The 18,727-nt window shown below is 44.5% G+C and overlaps 1 protein-coding gene across 1 annotated transcript; it reads right to left on the bottom strand.

The window, feature by feature from the left end:
* Positions 1–494: 494 nt before the first annotated feature.
* On the bottom strand, positions 495–10,629 carry LOC311132147 (sialidase-1-like). Its single transcript, XM_084165367.1, has 6 exons — positions 10,410–10,629; positions 8,548–8,737; positions 5,861–6,123; positions 3,732–3,914; positions 2,980–3,199; positions 495–2,818 (listed from the first exon to the last, which is right to left on the bottom strand). The coding sequence occupies exons 1-6, from the start codon at positions 10,554–10,556 to the stop codon at positions 2,598–2,600; spliced, it is 1,224 nt and encodes a 407-aa protein (XP_084021493.1). The 5' UTR covers positions 10,557–10,629; the 3' UTR covers positions 495–2,597.
* Between the last annotated feature and the right edge of the window lie 8,098 nt (positions 10,630–18,727).

The following is an 18,727-nucleotide window of genomic DNA, read 5'->3' as shown; positions in this document are numbered from 1 at the left end:
GTGGGAAGCTTGTGGAAGGCTACTCGAAACGTTTGACCCAAGTTAAACAAATGAAAGGCAATGCTACCAAATACTAATTGAGTGTATGTAAACTTCTGACCCACTGGGAATGTGATGAAAGAAATTAAAGCTGAAAGAAATAATTCTCTACTATTATTCTGACACTTCACATTCTTAAAATAAAAAAGTGGTGATCCTAACTGACCTAAGACAGGGAATTTTTACTAGGATTAAATGTCAGGAATTGTGAAAAACTGAGTTTAAATGTATTTGGCTAAGGTGTATGTAAACTTCCGACTTCAACTGTATGTATGTTATATTACTTCTATGAGTGTGACATACATAAAATATTTGCAGTATTCTCTTTTATAACCTTATCTTACATCTGTCTTACATTGTAAACTGTGTTCAGCGTGTACCGATTTCTTTGCTCCAAAAGCTCCATTTGAAGCGAGTGCTCACACACACACACAACATGAAACACGAGTTGGCAAACTGTAAAAAAAATCTGAACATTTATTCATTCCACTCTTTTCAGGAAAGTACAGAATACAGTACATCATCTACAGACCAGAGGATATCCCAAAACATTACAAGAGGCTTAATAAAATGTAAAGATCTGGAACGATTTTACAACAGTACGTTTCCTCATACTGTAGTTCAATGGCTGCTTTTACACAGGCAGCCCAGCTCTGATCCTTTTCCACTAATTTAAAAAATATCAGTACAATATCCAAACGTACATACAGAATATCATATTTATACTCAGACACACATCACTCACACCTCCCTTTATCGCTATTTATATTGGAATTCAATTTCTTGATCAGAAAAACGTATCTGAAATGTTAAAATCACAAATCTTAGCTTAAAAAATGGATTGAAGCCATTCTATTAAAGTTACACACTTTCAGGAAAGGAAGGATAATACACTGTAAGATATCTTGTCTTACAGTATGAGAAGAATATATGGCAATTAAACTTGAAACATCAATGAGTGGCAATGCATCCAGATTCTTCAATACAAGGCAACAGTTTCTCATCAAAATCCTTTTCAATTAACTACCAATCAAATCCGTGTGTGCATTTGACCAGATGCAGTGTATTTACCAGTGTCTTACCACTAAACAAGGAATCTATTGCATTCCAGTATGTCGGCTTCACAGCTAGGTTCAGCGAGGTGAGCAGAGAGAAATAACTACAACTGCTGTGGAGAGGAGTGTGCTAGCTATAAGAGACTGATCAAATATGCTATAGAAATCTGAGGTAAATTGTTGCATTGTTTCACCAACAAGGGGAGTGCCAGGTACTGAGTTGAGGGATTTGTGACACAATCACAATTAATAATTAAACTTTCAACTGATAGCACAACAAGGGGGATTTAAATTACAGATCCCTGGCTCCATGCCTAAAAAAAAAAAATAGGGATTCAAACTGTGCATGTCCTATTCTGACACAAGTAAATCATTTACGGGTCCATTCACTCACAAACTATTGTCTCATCATACAGACTTCTCTCATGCCAAAAGTTGGCAAGAACCATTCTCCCTTCAAAAAAGGAAAACTTATAATGCCTTGACATTCTGAAAGTGAAACCATTCTGTTATGGGCTGGGATGCCTGGGAGCTAGATTTACTAGGCGTTAAAAAGTCCTCCTCTAAATCTGTATTTTTACTCATTGTTCAAGTTTTTTGCCCTATGGAAATATAGTTTTTTGCCCTATGGAAATATAGTTTTTTGCCCTATGGAAATAGCATAGTTGCAAACACTTAGTAAGTCTGTCCCAATATTTGTATGGCTTGGAGAAGCATACCCCCACCCCAAACCTTTTCCTTCCCTACATCATCAAATAAAAGAGGTGGGTGGGAGACTTCCTCCTCTCTCAGCTATGGGAGCCTCAGACAGGAAGCGTACACCAACATAACACCAATCATTACAGACTATCATAGCTTCAGTAAAGGACGGGACACCTGTGATTGGGCCATACTAATAAATGTACATTAGGCACCAAATGGAGGAAAACAGACTAAAACAGGGAGGGACTACCTGAACTTGTCCAATAAGAAAAGCTCATTTTCGTTTTCCGTTGCAAAAGGTTATTGCTACGTATGTATTTAAAAGACCACCTTAGGATAAAGTGGCACAAAACTATCATTCTTGGTGCCATACAACAGCAGTAGTTTGTATTTCTCCATGTCCCCCTCCACCTATCAAAACAAAGTGGTGCTGCAAAGTCCCATGTGTCCTCCTTCCTTCCTGAAAGAATGTTCAACATCCTCTTCCTGTTCCCTTTCCCTGCCAGCTGGAGGTAGAACCTGCCCCTAACCACAGATAAAATTCCCCAACCACCATCCTAACCATAACTATTATTAAGTGGATAAAGATATCTGGGCCCATATTCAAAAAGCATCTCAGAATAGGAGTGCTGATCTAGGATCAGGTCCCCCCGTCTATATAATTTAATTCATTATGATCTAAAAGGCTAATTGTATCCTAGTTCAGCACTCCGAGAGGCTTTGCGAATACGGACCCTGACCATGGACCAGTGGTTAGAGGCAGACTCTACCTAGTCCCCACCCCCCCCCAGCCTTACTCTACTACCGTCCACCGTAGAGGTGGATCTTGGCAAAGGAGATGGTCTCATAGTAGTCCTTGTGGCCTTTCTCGTAGATGACGAAGATGAACTTCCTGTCCTCCGCGCCGCCGTTCGTAAGTGATGTCATGCAGGAGTAGCCGCTTGGCCCCGCCCAGATCTGGACGGCCTTCTTCTCCCACGATGTGCCATTGGTCAGAGACCAGCGCAGGGTTAGGTTGACCCCTGGAAGAAAGGAAGGAGAGAGACAGAGAGGGAGGGAAAGAAAGCGAGAGGGACAGGAAGTTTGAGAGTGGAAGTTTTAAAAAATGACTCACCACTATCCCCGTCCCACCCACTTAGTCCACCAGAGGGCCCCATCCCCATCCCTTTCCCATAGTCCTTACTATGAGTACTGTCAGCTGGGTTGGTGAAGTACATCACGCCCTCCTTCTGCAGTGCCCCTGCCGCTACCACAGGGTCTATCAGGGTGGAGTCAAACAACAGTTGCTCCATGGGTAGAGTCTCGCCCCCGTCCAGGCTGCGCACCACCATGCGGCAGTGGCAGTGGTAGTTGTTCTGGTTGCGCACGTTGATGACGATGCTGCCGTCCTCCATCTCTACAGGCTACAGAGGAGGGAAAGAGGCAGAGAGGAGTTTGATTGAGGAACTGAGGTGAGCCTGATCATGGGCTTTATCAAGGGATACTGACGGTTGTTACTCAGATTAATCCATTTAAATTGTCCTACAAGGACTACCTACTATAGCTTTCCAGTCCCTGATACAAAAAAAGTTGAGGAACTGCATTGTAATCAGTATACAGCACTACTGCATAAAACCAGAACAAAAGCATCTGACTATGAAACTAGTACCAGACTAGTAAAACTAGTGGGTTGCCTAATAGCAGAGGAGGCTGGTGGGAGGACCTATAGGAGGACAGGCTCATTGTAATGGCTGGAATGGAGTTAATGGAACAGTTAGTCAAACATGTGGTTTCCATAAGTTTGATACCATTCCATTTATTCAATTTCAGCCATTACAATGAGCCCATCCTATAGCTCCTCCCACCAGCCTCCTCAGCCTAATAACTATATGGCTATTGTACTGTGTGACATCCTTTCCAGTCCTTCCTGCCCACTCCCTCCCTGGTTAGCTTTACCTGGCACTCATCTGGGTTGAAGTCCAGGGCTTGTTTGGGCTGGTTGTAGGGGATGCTCTTCAGCGCGGCGCCATTCTTCCAGTTTCGTCCGTGGTCGTCACTCAGAATGCAGAAGACCCCGTCACCCTCCAGGGTGCCGTGTCCACACACCACCAGACGCCCCTTAGCAGGAGGGTAGTGCTTCTGTGAGTGGAGACATGGAGAGACAGTCAAAATAGTGTACTCTATCAAAGCACAACAGTTCAATCAAAACAACCGACCTTGGTGCAATGACCCCAACATTTATTACTAAGGTTTATTACACACAATATAAGGGTTAGGGTTATGGATGATAGATATTGGCCTCATAATTGACAACACAAAAGTAGGCTACGTCAGCAATGGTATCACAAGGAAGGAAATATAAGGAGCTCTCGTCATATGAAGGTAGAGAAGGCAAATAAAGAGGGGGAAATTACACTGAATAAAAATATAAACACAACATGCAACAATTTCAAAGATTTTACTGAGTTACAGTTCATATAAGGAAATCAGTAAATTGAAATAAATTAATTAGGCACTAATCTATGGATTTCACATGACTGGGAATACAGATATGCATCTGTTGGTCACATACCTTTAAAAAAAAGGTAGGGGCGTGGATCAGATAACCAGTCAGTATCTGGTGTGACCACCATTTGCCTCATGCTGGATATTGGGAGGAACTGGAAAATGCTGGCGTATACGTCGATGCAGAGCATCCCAAACATGCTCAATGAGTGACATTGTCTGGTGAATATGCAGGCCATGGAAGAACTGGGACATTTTCAGCTTCCAGTACTCGTGTACAGAAGATCCTTGCGACATGGAGCCATGCATTATCATGCTGAAACATGAGGTGATGGCGGCGGTTGAATGGCACGACAATGGGCCTCAGGATCTCGTCACGGTATCTCTGTGCATTCAAATTGCTATCAATAAAATGCAATTGTGTTCATTGTCCATAGCTTATGCCTGCCCATACCATAACCCCACCATGGGGCACTCTGTTCACAATGTTGATATCAGCAAACCGCTCACCCACACACGCTGTCTGCCATCTGCCCGGTACAGTTAAAACCGGGATTAATCTGTGAAGAGCACACTTCTCCAGCGTGCCAGTGGCCATCGAAGTTGAGCATTTGCCCACTGAAGTCGGTTACGACGCCAAACTGCAGTCAGGTCAAGACCCTGGTGAGGATACCGAGCACGCAGATGAGCTTCCCTTAGACGGTTTCTGACAGTTTGTGCAGAAATTCTTTGGTTGTGCAAACCTACAGTTTCATCAGCTGTCTGGGTGGCTGGTCTCAGACGATCCCACCGGTAAAGAAGCCGGATGTGGAGGTCCTGGGTTGGCGTGGTTTCACGTGGTCTGCGGTTGTAAGGCCGGTTGGACGTACTGCCAAATTTTCTAAAATGATGTTGGAGGCGGCTTATGGTAGAGAAATTAACATTAAATTATCTGGCAACAGCTCTGGTGGACATTCCTGCAGTCAGCATGCCAATTGCACACTCCCTCAAAACTTGAGACATCTGTGGCATTGTGTTGTGTGACAAAGCTGCACATTTTAGAGTGGCCTTTTATATAATATAATAATAATATAATATGCCATTTAGCAGACGCTTTTATCCAAAGCGACTTACAGTCATGCGTGCATATTATTATTTTTTTGTGTATGGGTGGTCCCGGGGATCGAACCCACTACCTTGGCGTTACAAGCGCCGTGCTCTACCAGCTGAGCTACAGAGGACCACATTTTATTGTCCCCAGCACAAAGTGCACCTGTGTAATGATCAGCTTCTTGATATGCCACACCTGTCAGGAGGATGGATTATCTTGGCAAAGGAGAAATTATCACTAACAGGGATGTAAACAAATTTGTGCACATAATTTGAGAGAAATAAGCTTTTTGTGCGTATGGAACATTTCTGGGATCTTTTATTTCAGCTCATGAAACATGGGACCAACACTTTACATGTTGTGTTTATATTTTTTGTTCAGTGTTTATGTATTAATTAAATTAATTATATAAATTGTCTCTAAGAGCGAGAGAGAGAGGGATAAGGGGAGATGAAGAGAAGTATGAAAGCCATGGATGATGGTGACCCACCTGAATGCCGAAGCCGGGCCCAGGGACGAAGTTCTTGACCCCCAGCTGGACCGAGAGGTTCCTTGGTGGGGTCCAGCTGAGTCCGTCGTCCATGCTCTCCACCAGCATTATACTGGCGGGATCACACTGGTACTGGTGGAAGCACAGAGAGTAGATCAGCAGCACAGAGCCAGTCTCCTCATCCACCACCACTGAACCAAGGTTCAGCCCGTCAGCCAGGATGCCATCGTCCACTATGAAAGTGGTGGGAGACCACGTGGCACCTAGGGTGGAGGAGAGGAGGGAGAGGGGAGAGAGAGAGAGCGAGAGGGAGGAGGAAAGTATTAGTCATATGGTGTAAATTAAATGCACTGGAGTGAAGATGCACTGATAAAAAGCAAAGTAAATTCAAATATGTGTACGAGTGTCTGTGTGTTTCTCTGTCCTGTCTATCTGTCTGTCTTAAATGGGAATATATAAGATGACTAAAGTTCATATTTAATTTAGAGTGAACACAATGTTTAGCATATTTGGAGTTTCTGTAATACACAATTTCCATTGTTCCATTTGTGACACTCAAGGTGCGGGTTGATGGTCACTAGACTTGTTATGGATTATTCTCATATCTGTTGATAGTGATTGATGCCAGACTGGAGGCAGCCGGGTTCCAAAACTAATGCAATCAACTTTTACCCTGTGCAAAATACGCCTATCCGGGCGCCTGGGCCAGATCAATCAAATCCCCTCAAAAACGGGTAGTTTTCCCCTCCCCACTCAGACCACCCCCAGACAGTCCTAGCAAAATTATTGCTTGAGAAATTGCTTTTTGCTTAGAAGCTAGCTTTTTGACCATTTTAATTGAAAACAATCACAGTAAGGTACTTAATTGTTACCCAGAAATAAAAACAGCTGCACTGGACCTTTAAGAGAACATTTGCAGCTTTCTGATTAAAGGTCCAATGTAGCCCTTTTTATCTCAATATCAAAACAGCTCTTACACTGAAAGGGCATTATCATAATTTTCACAATATTATTCCAACATCAGTGTGGAAATATATATAAAACACAGGAAAATCACGTTTTTGACTGCACTGGGCCTTTAAGATAGAAGAGCCTGATCAGAGAAGGCCAGTTAGACATTTTCTCTGCTGTGCTGGAGGTGTCTTCCTGTTGCAACTTGATAAACAAGATTGATTTTTGATTTATTTTATCTGCTACTGCTCTCCTTTTTGTTCCTCTGGAATTTCCTTGAGTGATTCCTCACAAAACCCAGACAAAAAAAACAAAACATGATTTTGGGGATTTTCACGAATTGTAATCCATAGAATAGTCCTTTTGAGGAAGGATTGTTGACATATTTGACATGTGTATCTAAAAGCATAATTGATAAATAATGAATCAAAGTTGGCATATTTATGTCATTTTGACCTTACCCAGGCCTCCTTTAAGACTCCATAGTGTTTCTTCTGTAGGTGCTACAAAGCAAACAGTGGTGTCATATGAAGCTTTACCGCTCGCTCTGTAATATATTTTGATTTTTAAACGTTTTTTTTTTACATTAATTTATGAATATTGAAAAATATAGATTGTTTGATTTGGCAAAATGCTAAATGACTAAAATGTCAATGTAATGTAAATGTAATGTAATGTAATGCAAAATGTTCAATATATTGTTGAACATAATATACTCTACAGGCATATCAAATTTACAGAGTGGGATCTCTGCTACTTTTCGAGTTATGATCCAATTTGTAAGCATTATCAAAAGAGTAAGGGCAACGGTGCATTTTCAACCACAACCAAACCGCTCCCCGTTTTTCAACGTGAGCAACTATTGGGCAAAACAGGGCAGGTTGGCATAGATTGTTGACAACATGTAAACAATATTTCGTCTCCAATGTTTTTTGAAAACATAAATACATTTGCACAATGAGCACTTATTGTCTCAAATGCATCGTTATAGTTGTTGCTTAGCTAGCTAGCGGATTTTAGCCATATTAGCATTGACATGAAAATCGGTAAAAACACCTCAAAACAAGACGTACCCCATTGAAGCGTGTGCATAGTTTGTGACATTGTCAGCTAACCCATCGATGCCAATTTCTTTGTATAAAAAGTGCCCCCCCCCCCCCCCCCCCTCCAGTTGGGGTCTCAACTTACTGTTGAGAGTTAGAATAGTAGAATACACAACCTGCAATTTCGAAATGTGGTTGTTTTTCTCTTGTTATCTCAGTCACTCAATTAGCCCATGTCAGCTAACATTTTTTAGATTGGTAAATTAGTCTAGCAGCCAGCTATCTAAACTTCTAGTAATCATGGTAGAATTACCGACCGAGGGTGGGGCCCCATTGATCATCAGATAGCATATTAAAAACTGCAAACATTTGTCCCCTCCCCATGGCAAAATGTGTACAGTTGCATGAAATTAGCTGTAAAACTGCACATTTTTCTCTCCGCTCCATGGTAAAATGTGTAGAATTGCAGCAAACTTGCTTTAAAACTGCAACATTTTCTCTACGCCCCATGGCAAAAAAAAAATTGCTGTCAAAAGGTTAGCTGACTACATGTGTGAGAATGGATGTGGGTACGCAGACCTGCGAGCCACTGTGGCCCCTCACGATGAGTTACATTTTTGGGTGGGCTGCCAACCCCATCAACGTTGCCCATCCCTGCATTACAATGTCCGTCTGTCTGCTCGCCCTGCCTACCTCTGTCTGTGGAGCGTCGCATGGCAAGGAACTTGGCCCCCACGTCGCTGGCGGACTTCTTCCGGGCCTCAGAGAAGGCCAGCAGACTGCCCTTGGTGGTGAAGGAGAGCAGGGGGATCCGGTAAGTGCTCACCTGCCCCGCCCCGCCACTCACCCACAGCAACTGCTCATCATAGACCAGGGGGTCAATCTGGGAGAGAGAAAGAGAGACTTAATTTGGCTCATTGCTTGGCAGAAGTAGCCACTAGCCAGGTTAGGCCAGGTGAAACTGAGTGAGCAGAAAGCGAACCTCCAAGTTCCCTCTTGGAAGAAGCTTGGATTTTAGCCAACAAGAACTGCTGAGAGAGGCCATTATAAAAAAGACAGCATGTGACAGTGACAGAACAAGATCAACAGGGTGTGTCAGTAAAATAATTCTCTGTGCCATCCAAGTTCACTAATCATTAACTGTAATGTCAAGTGACATGATCCTTCAGAACAAGTGTCACTCTTGTTCACATACTGTATGCCACCAATTCAGCAAGTTAACTTATCTGCTATTATATTTACGTCATTTAGCAGACGCTCTTATTTATATTATACTCTGAAAACACAGGACGGATTACTAAATTTAGAGGTGCAAGAGGTTATGTTGGATTGTTTTGGTCACTTAGCTTTGCAACAGCCTGTCAGTGCAAACTAGCAGCACAAGTCTATTGCAGTGTTGGTTACAGAGATAACAGCTATTGCACCATAACTTTATCGCACCCAAAATCATTATACTGCTATCCCTCTTGCAGTATACAAAATAGGTTGCCTACATCTTGCAAAGCTGTGTAGAATTCTGCAGACTGTATAGGAGACTTCACACTTGAGCCTATACAGCATAGCCACGAGAAGTAGGGATGCTGAGGGTGCTACAGCACCCTATGAGAAATCAGAATACTGATACAAATATTAATACCAAAAAAAATGTATTCACAAAAAGTAGTGCACTGGGCCTTTACTAGTATCAGCGGACAGATATACATCTGTAGTGCAGGCAAAAATATTTTGGACCATCTCTGCTTTCCCAAAAAAGGTACTAGTATAATTAAGAAGAGTAACTTGCAGGATTCAATAGTTGGAATTGTAAGAGTTGTTGCCCTGTCCCTTTCTCTGCGATTGTCATTATAATGGAATCCAGAAAGAACAAAACCCTGTCCTCAAACATTTACATCAAAAGGTGCAAAGTTATGGGCAAAGACACAAAACATCCACATCAAATTAAATATTTTTCTTGATCAAATAACATAGAAAACAACCACTTTTTGTGCAGTATTAAATCACCATCCTTACAAACAACAATGTAAATTACTGTATTGTACATAGGCTGGTCATCTAGGTTTGTACCTGTACACTTTCCATCACCATGAAGAAAACCAATGCACAATACAGTAATTGAGTACAGTGAGACATCAAGTGGTTTGTGATGATGTGGCTCAGTTGGTAGAGCATGGTGCTTGCAATGCTAGGGTTGTGGGTTAGATTTACACAGGGGACCAGTATGAAAATGTATGTACTCACTACTGTAAGTTGCTCTGGTTAAGAGCATCTACTGAAATGGAAAATGAATAAATAGACCATTTCAGTTCACATAGAAATAAGTTGCATTTGCAAAGTATTTCAAGAGACTGGAAAACATATCAAACAAGTATTATCAGATTAACTGTTTTGTACAGATTATTATCAAGCTCAAGTAAAAAAAATGCTGGTAAACACCGAAATACATTTAGTTTAAACAAAAGTAATTAGATTATTGCACTGGGCCTTCACTAGTCCTGTATTATCGGACTGATCAGTAATACAACCCATGACTGACAAACCGGTCAAAAGTTTCCTACCTGGCCAAAAGAGGTACATAGAGATAGCACAACCGAGAAAAGTACTGCGAGTCGGCTTCGTATCCCCATCAAACCAGCCCTTGTAACCATGATGTTCGGTATTCTCTCGAATGTTCTTTGACAAAGAAAATTATGACACTGTGGCATCAGAGCCAAACTTTGCTAAACTGTAGAGCAAAAAGCCACAATCGCTTGCACAATCGCCTGCACACTTCCTCCTCACCGAAACCCTAAACACCGCGGTCATATGACTGAGGTGGGCAGTCACATGACTAATTCTGCTTCTTCTACTTCGATAAGGTTTAACGGCGGTAGGCTTCCAATAAATGTTGCATTACTGCCACCTACTAAACTGGAGTATAACTCCCTTATACTTTACTTTACTTTTTATTTTATTTTTATTCAGACACCCTACCATCTAACACTATACTCACAAAATGTTTTTTATAATAATAATAAACACCATACTCCACTATCTATTTAGTCCTACTTCAGGCCACCAGCCTGAAAGAATGGGACACCACCACTTAACACACCCTGTAACTCTTCTGATGTCAAGTCTCGCACACCCAAATACCTCTCTGAAGCTGCCACCACAACCTCTATTTTCTGCGACTTACGTTACATCCCTGCAGTACAGTTGATAACCATTGCTATAAAAGCCCAAAATCCAATCTTACTGAAACATATATGCACCAATTTCAAATCAAATCAAATCAAATCAAATCAAATCAAATTGTATTGGTCACATGCGCCGAATACAACAGGTGCAGACATCACAGTGAAATGCTTACTTACAGCCCTTAACCAACAGTGCATTTATTTTTAACAAAAAAAGTAAAAATAAAACAACAACAAAAAAAGTGTTGAGAAAAAAAAGAGCAGAAGTAAAATAAAATAACAGTAGGGAGGCTATATATACAGGGGGGTACCGGTGCAGAGTCAATGTGCGGGGGCACCGGCTAGTTGAGGTAGTTGGAGTAATATGTACATGTGGGTAGAGTTAAAGTGACTATGCATAAATAATTAACAGAGTAGCAGCAGCGTAAAAAGGATGGGGTGGGGGGCAGTGCAAATAGTCCGGGTAGCCATGATTAGCTGTTCAGGAGTCTTATGGCTTGGGGGTAGAAGCTGTTGAGAAGTCTTTTGGACCTAGACTTGGCACTCCGGTACCGCTTGCCGTGCGGTAGCAGAGAGAACAGTCTATGACTAGGGTGGCTGGAGTCTTTGACAATTTTGAGGGCCTTCCTCTGACACCGCCTGGTATAGAGGTCCTGGATGGCAGGAAGCTTGGCCCCAGTGATGTACTGGGCCGTACGCACTACCCTCTGTAGTGCCTTGCGGTCGGAGGCCAAGCAGTTGCCATACCAGGCGGTGATGCAACCAGTCAGGATGCTCTCGATGGTGCAGCTGTAGAATTTTTTGAGGATCTGAGGACCCATGCCAAATCTTTTCAGTCTCCTGAGGGGGAATAGGCTTTGTCGTGCCCTCTTCACGACTGTCTTGGTGTGTTTGGACCATGATAGTTCGTTGGTGATGTGGACACCAAGGAACTTGAAGCTCTCAACCTGTTCCACTACAGCCCCGTCGATGAGAATGGGGGCGTGCTCAGTCCTCTTTTTTTTCCTATAGTCCACAATCATCTCCTTTGTCTTGGTCACGTTGAGGGAGAGGTTGTAAGTCGCTCTGGATAAGAGTGTCTGCTAAATGACTTAAATGTAAATGTTATTGGTTTATCCCTCTGTACTGGTACAGATCTACACTACCGGTCAAAAGTTTTAGAACACCTACTCATTCAAGGGTTTTTCTTTATTTTTACTATTTTCTACGCTGTAAAATAATAGTGAAGACATCAAAACTATGAAATAACACATATGGAATCTTGTAGTAACCAAAAAAGTGCTAAACAAATCAAAATACATTTTATATTTGAGATTCTTCAAAGTTGCCACCCTTTGCCTTGATGACAGCTTTGCACACTCTTGGCATTCTCTCAACCAGCTTCATGTGGTAGTCACCTGGAATGCATTTCAGTTAACAGGTGTACCTTCTTAAAAGTTAACTTGTGGAATTTTTTTCCTTCTTAATGCATTTGAGCCAATCAGTTGTGTTGTGACAAGGTAGGGGGGTATACAGAAGATAGCCCAATTTGGTAAAAGACCAAGTCCATGTTATGGCAAGAACAGCTTAAATAAGCAAAGAGAAATGACAGTTCATCATTACTTTAAGACATGAAGGTCAGTCAATACGGAACATTTCAAGAACCTAGAAAGTTTATTCAAGTGCAATCGCAAAAACCATCAAGCACTATGATGAAACTGGCTCTCTGTCAGAGTTCGGATGTGGATGCAGTGGTGGATCAGGCCCGCAAACGGGTTTAATCCGGCCCGCGAGATGATTAAAAAAATAAAATAATAATAATAATAATAATAATTTTTGTCAAGTATAAAAATGCGCTGCAATTTTTCAATAAAATAAACTGCTGTTCCAATTGCGTCCACTGGATGGCGCAATAGCAATTGTGTTAAGCAAGCAAACTGTTTATACCGGGGCAGAGCAAGTAGGTCAAGCACGTGCAGCCAATGAGCTACTTTGTTTTGCCCGCGATATTTATTACGGCTTCTACTTTTAACATTATGTGCTTTGGCACCCTCATTGCCCCAATATGTCTCTGTCAAAAAAGAGAAAAGTGGACGCAGAGTGCAGAGTGTTCCAAGAAAAATGGTCATCCTATTTAATCACGGAATTGAATGGGAAAGCTGTGTGTTTGGTGTGTTCAGAGCATGTTGCAGTGCTGAAAGAATATAACCTTCGTCGCCACTATGTGAGTCTTCATGCCGACAAATATGACAACTTTCAAGGACAGCGGAGATGAGAGAAGGTGAATGAACTGTTGGCGGGTCTGAAGAAACAGCAGTCTGTGTTTACTCACAGCCGAGACATCAGTGACGCTGCAGTGAAAGCTAGCTACCTCATTGCTAATGAAATCGCAGTGGCTTCAAAACAATATAGTGAGGGTGAATTTGTAAAAACATGCATGATGAAGGCAGCGGAGATTGTGTGCCCTGAAAAGCGGCAGGCTTTTGCAAATATCAGCCTGACAAGAAACACAGTTGCAGACAGGATTTCCGATCTTTCAGTGGATTTGGACAGCCAGTTGAAGCAAAAAGTAAAGTCATTTATTGCGTTTTCGGTTGCAATTGATGGAAGAAAAGGGCAAACCAGTGTTAGAATTTCATTCCGCAGAATGGATGCCGGACCTTGCATTTATGGTGGATGTTACAGAGCACCTGAATAACTTGAACAAACAGCTGCAAGGGCGCAACAAAGTTGTCACGCAGTATTATGACAGCATACGTTCTTTCAAGTTGAAGCTGTCATTGTGGGAGACGCAACTTGCCGGTGGTGATGCAGCTCACTTCCCCTGTCTGAAAAATGTGTGCGCGACCCAACATGTAGCAGACATGAAGCGGTTCAAAGATAAAATAACGGGACTGTTACGGGAGTTTGAGCAACGCTTTCAGATTTATGTTTATATGTTTTTATGTTGATGTGCTATTGTTTTTAATTGATTTGATTTGATTTGTATATTTAACCTATTCTTGACTCTGGTTCTTGCACTTGTTTGGGGAACAGGATTTCATTATTTTTATCTACATTTCTGCCTGAGACATGACACCCTGATATAGTTCTGTGATCTGTGATATACTTCTGTGAATCACTGAGGCATTGTGTGTTTGTGTTCTTTGTCCTCAGAACTTTCAAATAACTTGAGGTGTTTTATGATTAATAGTGATGTCCTCAGGCTCCAGCTTTATGTTTATGTGTTTTTATGTTGATGTGCTATTGTTTTTAATTGTTTTTATTTTATTTGTATATTTAACCTATTCTTGACTCTGTGGTTCTTGCACTTGTTTGGGGAACAGGATTTCATTATTTGTATCTACATTTCTGCCTGAGAAATGACACCCTGATATAGTTCTGTGATCTGTGAAACAGTTCTGTTAATCACTGAGGCATTGTGTGTTTGTGTTCTTTGTCCTCAGAACTTTCAAATAACTTGAGGTGTTTTATGATTAATAGTGATGTTGTGCTTTTGGACACTGTCCTCAGGCTCCAGCTTTATGTTTATATGTTTTTATGTTGATGTGCTATTGTTTTTAATTGATTTTATTTTATTTGTATATTTAACCTATTCTTGACTCTGTGGTTCTTGCACTTGTTTGGGGAACAGGATTTCATTATTTTTATCTACATTTCTGCCTGAGAAATGACACCCTGATATAGTTCTGTGATCTGTGAAACAGTTCTGTTAATCACTGAGGCATTGTGTGTTTGTGTGTTCTTTTTCTTTAGAATTTTCAAATAAACTTGACGTGTTTTATGATTAATAGTGATGTTGTGCTTGTACTATTTTGGACACACTGTCCTCAGGCTCCAACTTTATGTTGTATGTTGATCGTATTAAAACAAAGAAAACAATCTGAAGTTGTTGTTTTTAAGTTATATATACCATGATTTTTCCGGTCCGGCCCACTTGGGAATAGATTTTCCTCCATGTGGCCCCTGAGCTAAAATGAGTTTGACACCCCTGATCTAGAATGTCCCTCCTAGGCACCCAGCACCGTTCCTCCGGACCGTACCCCTCCCACTCCACGAGATATTGTAGACCCCCCATCCGACGTCTCGAATCCATGATGGACCGGACTGAGTACGCCGGGGCCCCCTCGATGTCCAGTGGGGGCGGAGGGGTCTCTCTTATCTCACTCTCCTGGAGTGGACCAGCTACCACCGGCCTGAGGAGAGACACATGGAATGAGGGGTTAATGCGATAGTCATTAGGCAGTTGCAACCTGTAACACACCTCATTCAATCTCCTCAGGACTTTAAATGGCCCTACAAACCGCAGACCAAGCTTCCGGTAGGGCAGGCGAAGGGGCAGGTTTCGAGTCGAGAGCCAGACTCGATCTCCCGGGGCGTAGACTGGGCCCTCACTGCGGTGGAGGTCGGCGCTCGCCTTCTGCCTGCGGATGGTCCGCTGCAGATGGACGTGGCCCACGTCTCCTCCGAGCGCAGAAACCACTCATCCACCGCAGGAGCCTCGATCTGGCTCTGATGCCATGGTGCCAGAACCGGCTGATAACCCAACACACACTGAAAAGGGGTCAGGTTAGTAGAGGAGTGGCGGAGAGAGTTCTGAGCCATCTCTGCCCAGGGGATATACCCCGACCACTCCTCCGGCCGGCCCTGGCAATAGGATCTCAGAAACCTACCCACATCCTGGTTTACTCTCTCCACCTGCCCATTACTCTCCGGGTGGTAACCCGAGGTAAGGCTAACCGAGACCCCCAAGCGTTCCATGAACGCCCTCCAGACTCTAGAGGTGAACTGGGGACCCCGATCAGACACTATATCCTTGGGAACCCCGTAGTGCCGGAAGACGTGAGTGAACAAAGCCTCAGCAGTCTGTAGGGCAGTAGGGAGACCCGGCATAGGAATGAGACGACAGGCCTTAGAGAACCGATCCACAACGACCAGAATAGTGGTGTTCCCCTGGGAGGGGGGAAGGTCCGTGACAAAGTCCACCGAGAGGTGAGACCACGGCCGTTGTGGAACGGGCAGGGGTTGTAACTTCCCTCTGGGCAGGTGTCTAGGCGCCTTACACTGGGCGCACACTGAGCAGGAGGAGACATAAACCCTCACGTCCTTAGCCAATGTTGGCCACCAGTATTTAACACTAAGACAGTGCACTGTCCGGCCAATACCTGGATGTCCAGAGGAGGGTGACGTATGAGCCCAATAAATGAGTCGATCACGGACCTCGAGCGGCACGTACGTCCGACCCACTGGACACTCTGGGGGAGTAGGGTCGGTGCGTAACGCCCGCTCAATTTCCGCATCGACCTCCCATACCACCGGTGCCACCAGACAAGACTCTGGCAGTATGGGAGTGGGCTCAATGGACCTCTCCTCTGTGTCATACCGCCGGGACAGGGCGTCTGCCTTACCGTTCTGGGACCCTGGGATGTACGTGATCTTAAAAACAAACCGGGTCAGGAACATGTTCCACCTAGCCTGACGAGGGTTCAATCTCCTAGCTGCCCGGATGTACTCCAGGTTACGATGGTCGGTCAGAATGAGAAAAGGGTGTTGAGCCCCCTCAAGCCAATGCCTCCACACCTTTAGGGCTTGAACCACGGCTAACAGCTCCCTGTCCCCTACGTCATAATTACGCTCCGCCGGGCTGAGCTTCTTAGAGTAAAAAGCGCAGGGACGGAGCTTAGGTGGCGTGCCTGAGCGTTGCGACAGTACTGCCCCAATACCGGCCTCTGACGCGTCCACCTCTACCTGGAACGCTAAAGCGGGGTCCGGGTGCGCCAGCACCGGAGCCGAGGTGAACAGGTCCTTCAGTTTACAAAACGCCCTGTCCGCCTCAGCCGACCACTGCAAACGCACCGGGCCCCCCTTCAGCAGGGAAGTAATGGGAGCTGCTACCTGTCCAAAACCCCAGATAAACCTCCGGTAGTAATTGGCAAAACCCAAAAACTGCTGCACCTCTTTCACAGTGGTTGGGGTTTGCCAGTTACGTACGGCGGACACACAGTCAATCTCCATCTTCACCCCTGACGCGGACAACCGATGACCCAAAAAGGAGATGGACTCCTGGAAAAACAGACATTTCTCTGCCTTGACATACAAGTCATGCTCCAACAGCCTACCCAACACTCGCCGCACTAGGGCTACATGCTCGGCTCGTGTAGCAGAGTACACTAGGATGTCGTCAATGTACACTACCACTCCCTGCCCATGCAGGTCCCGGAAGATCTCGTCCACAAATGATTGGAAGACTGAAGGAGCATTCATTAACCCGTATGGCATGACAAGATACTCATAATGACCTGAGGTAGTACTAAATGCCGTCTTCCATTCATCCCCCTCCCTAATGCGCACCAAGTTATAAGCGCTCCTGAGATCCAGTTTTGTGAAGAAACGCGCTCCGCGTAATGATTCAGTCATACTCGCAATCAGAGGTAGAGGGTAACTGTACTTCACCGTAATCTGATTGAGACTACGATAATCAATACACGGGCGCAAACCTCCGTCCTTCTTCTTCACAAAAAAGAAACTCGAGGACGCAGGGGAAGTGGAAGGCCGTATGTATCCTGGTCTCAGGGACTCAGCTATGTATGTTTCCATAGCCGCCGTCTCCTCTTGAGACAGAGGATACACATGGCTCTGCGGAAGTGCCGCACCTGTCTGGATGTTTATGGCACAATCTCCCTGTCTATGATGTGGCAATCGCGTCGCCCTCGTCTTACTGAACACGAGAGCCAAATCCTCATACTCAGGGGGAATGTGCATTGCGGGCACTTGGTTCGGACTCTCCACCGTGGTCGCCCCAACGGAAACACCTAAACATCGCCCAACACACTGGCCAGACCATTCCTTGAGAGCCCTCTGTTGCCACGAAATAGTGGGGTCATGGGTGACTAACCAAGGAAGCCCCAGCACCACGGGATACGCAGGAGAGTCGATGAGGTACAACTGGATAATCTCCTCATGACCCCCCTGCGTCTTCATCTTTAGTGGCGCTGTGACCTCCCTAATCAACCCAGATCCCAACGGGCGGCTATCTAGGGCATGGATAGGAAAGGGTGCATCAACTGGCAGGAGGGGAATCCCTAACTTAGAACAAAATTGCTGGTCAATAAAATTCCCAGCTGCGCCTGAATCGACTAGCGCCTTATGCTGGGAATGAGATGCAGCCTGAGGAAATACCACAGGTATACAAAAGTGAACAACAGAGAGCTCTGGGTGAGTGGAGCGCCTACTCACCTGAAATGACTCCCCAGTGCGCGACCTGTTGCCTCGATTCCTCGGAGACCCTCCCCAGCACCTAGCCGCAGTGTGTCCTCCACGGCCACAGCTGGTGCAGGGGACGGCCTCCCTCGGGCTCTCTCTCCTCCTCCTCCCTCTAGCGCCAGCACCTCCGAGCTCCATAGGGATCGGCTCGGAGGCGCTGGAGGATGGAATGGACGGACCCAACTCGGGACGTCCGTGGGTGGCCAGCAGGGTATCTAGACGGATGGACATGTCCACCAACTGGTTGAAGGATAGATTGGTGTCCCTGCAGGCCAGCTCTCGACGAACGTCCTCACGCAGGCTACACCGGTAGTGGTCGATGAGGGCCCTCTCATTCCACCCCGCATCCGCCGCTAGAGTCCGGAAATCCAGGGCGAACTCCTGTGCGCTCCTCTTCCCCTGTCGGAGGTGGAACAGACGCTCCCCCGCCGCTTTACCCTCAGGTGGATGATCGA

The sequence above is a fragment of the Coregonus lavaretus genome, assembly GCF_964263955.1.
Source record: "Coregonus lavaretus genome assembly, chromosome: 7".
Classification (NCBI taxonomy): Eukaryota; Metazoa; Chordata; class Actinopteri; order Salmoniformes; family Salmonidae; genus Coregonus; species Coregonus lavaretus.
The sequence above is the reverse complement of the archived record's forward strand: the minus strand, read 5'-3'. Positions and strand labels throughout refer to the sequence as shown.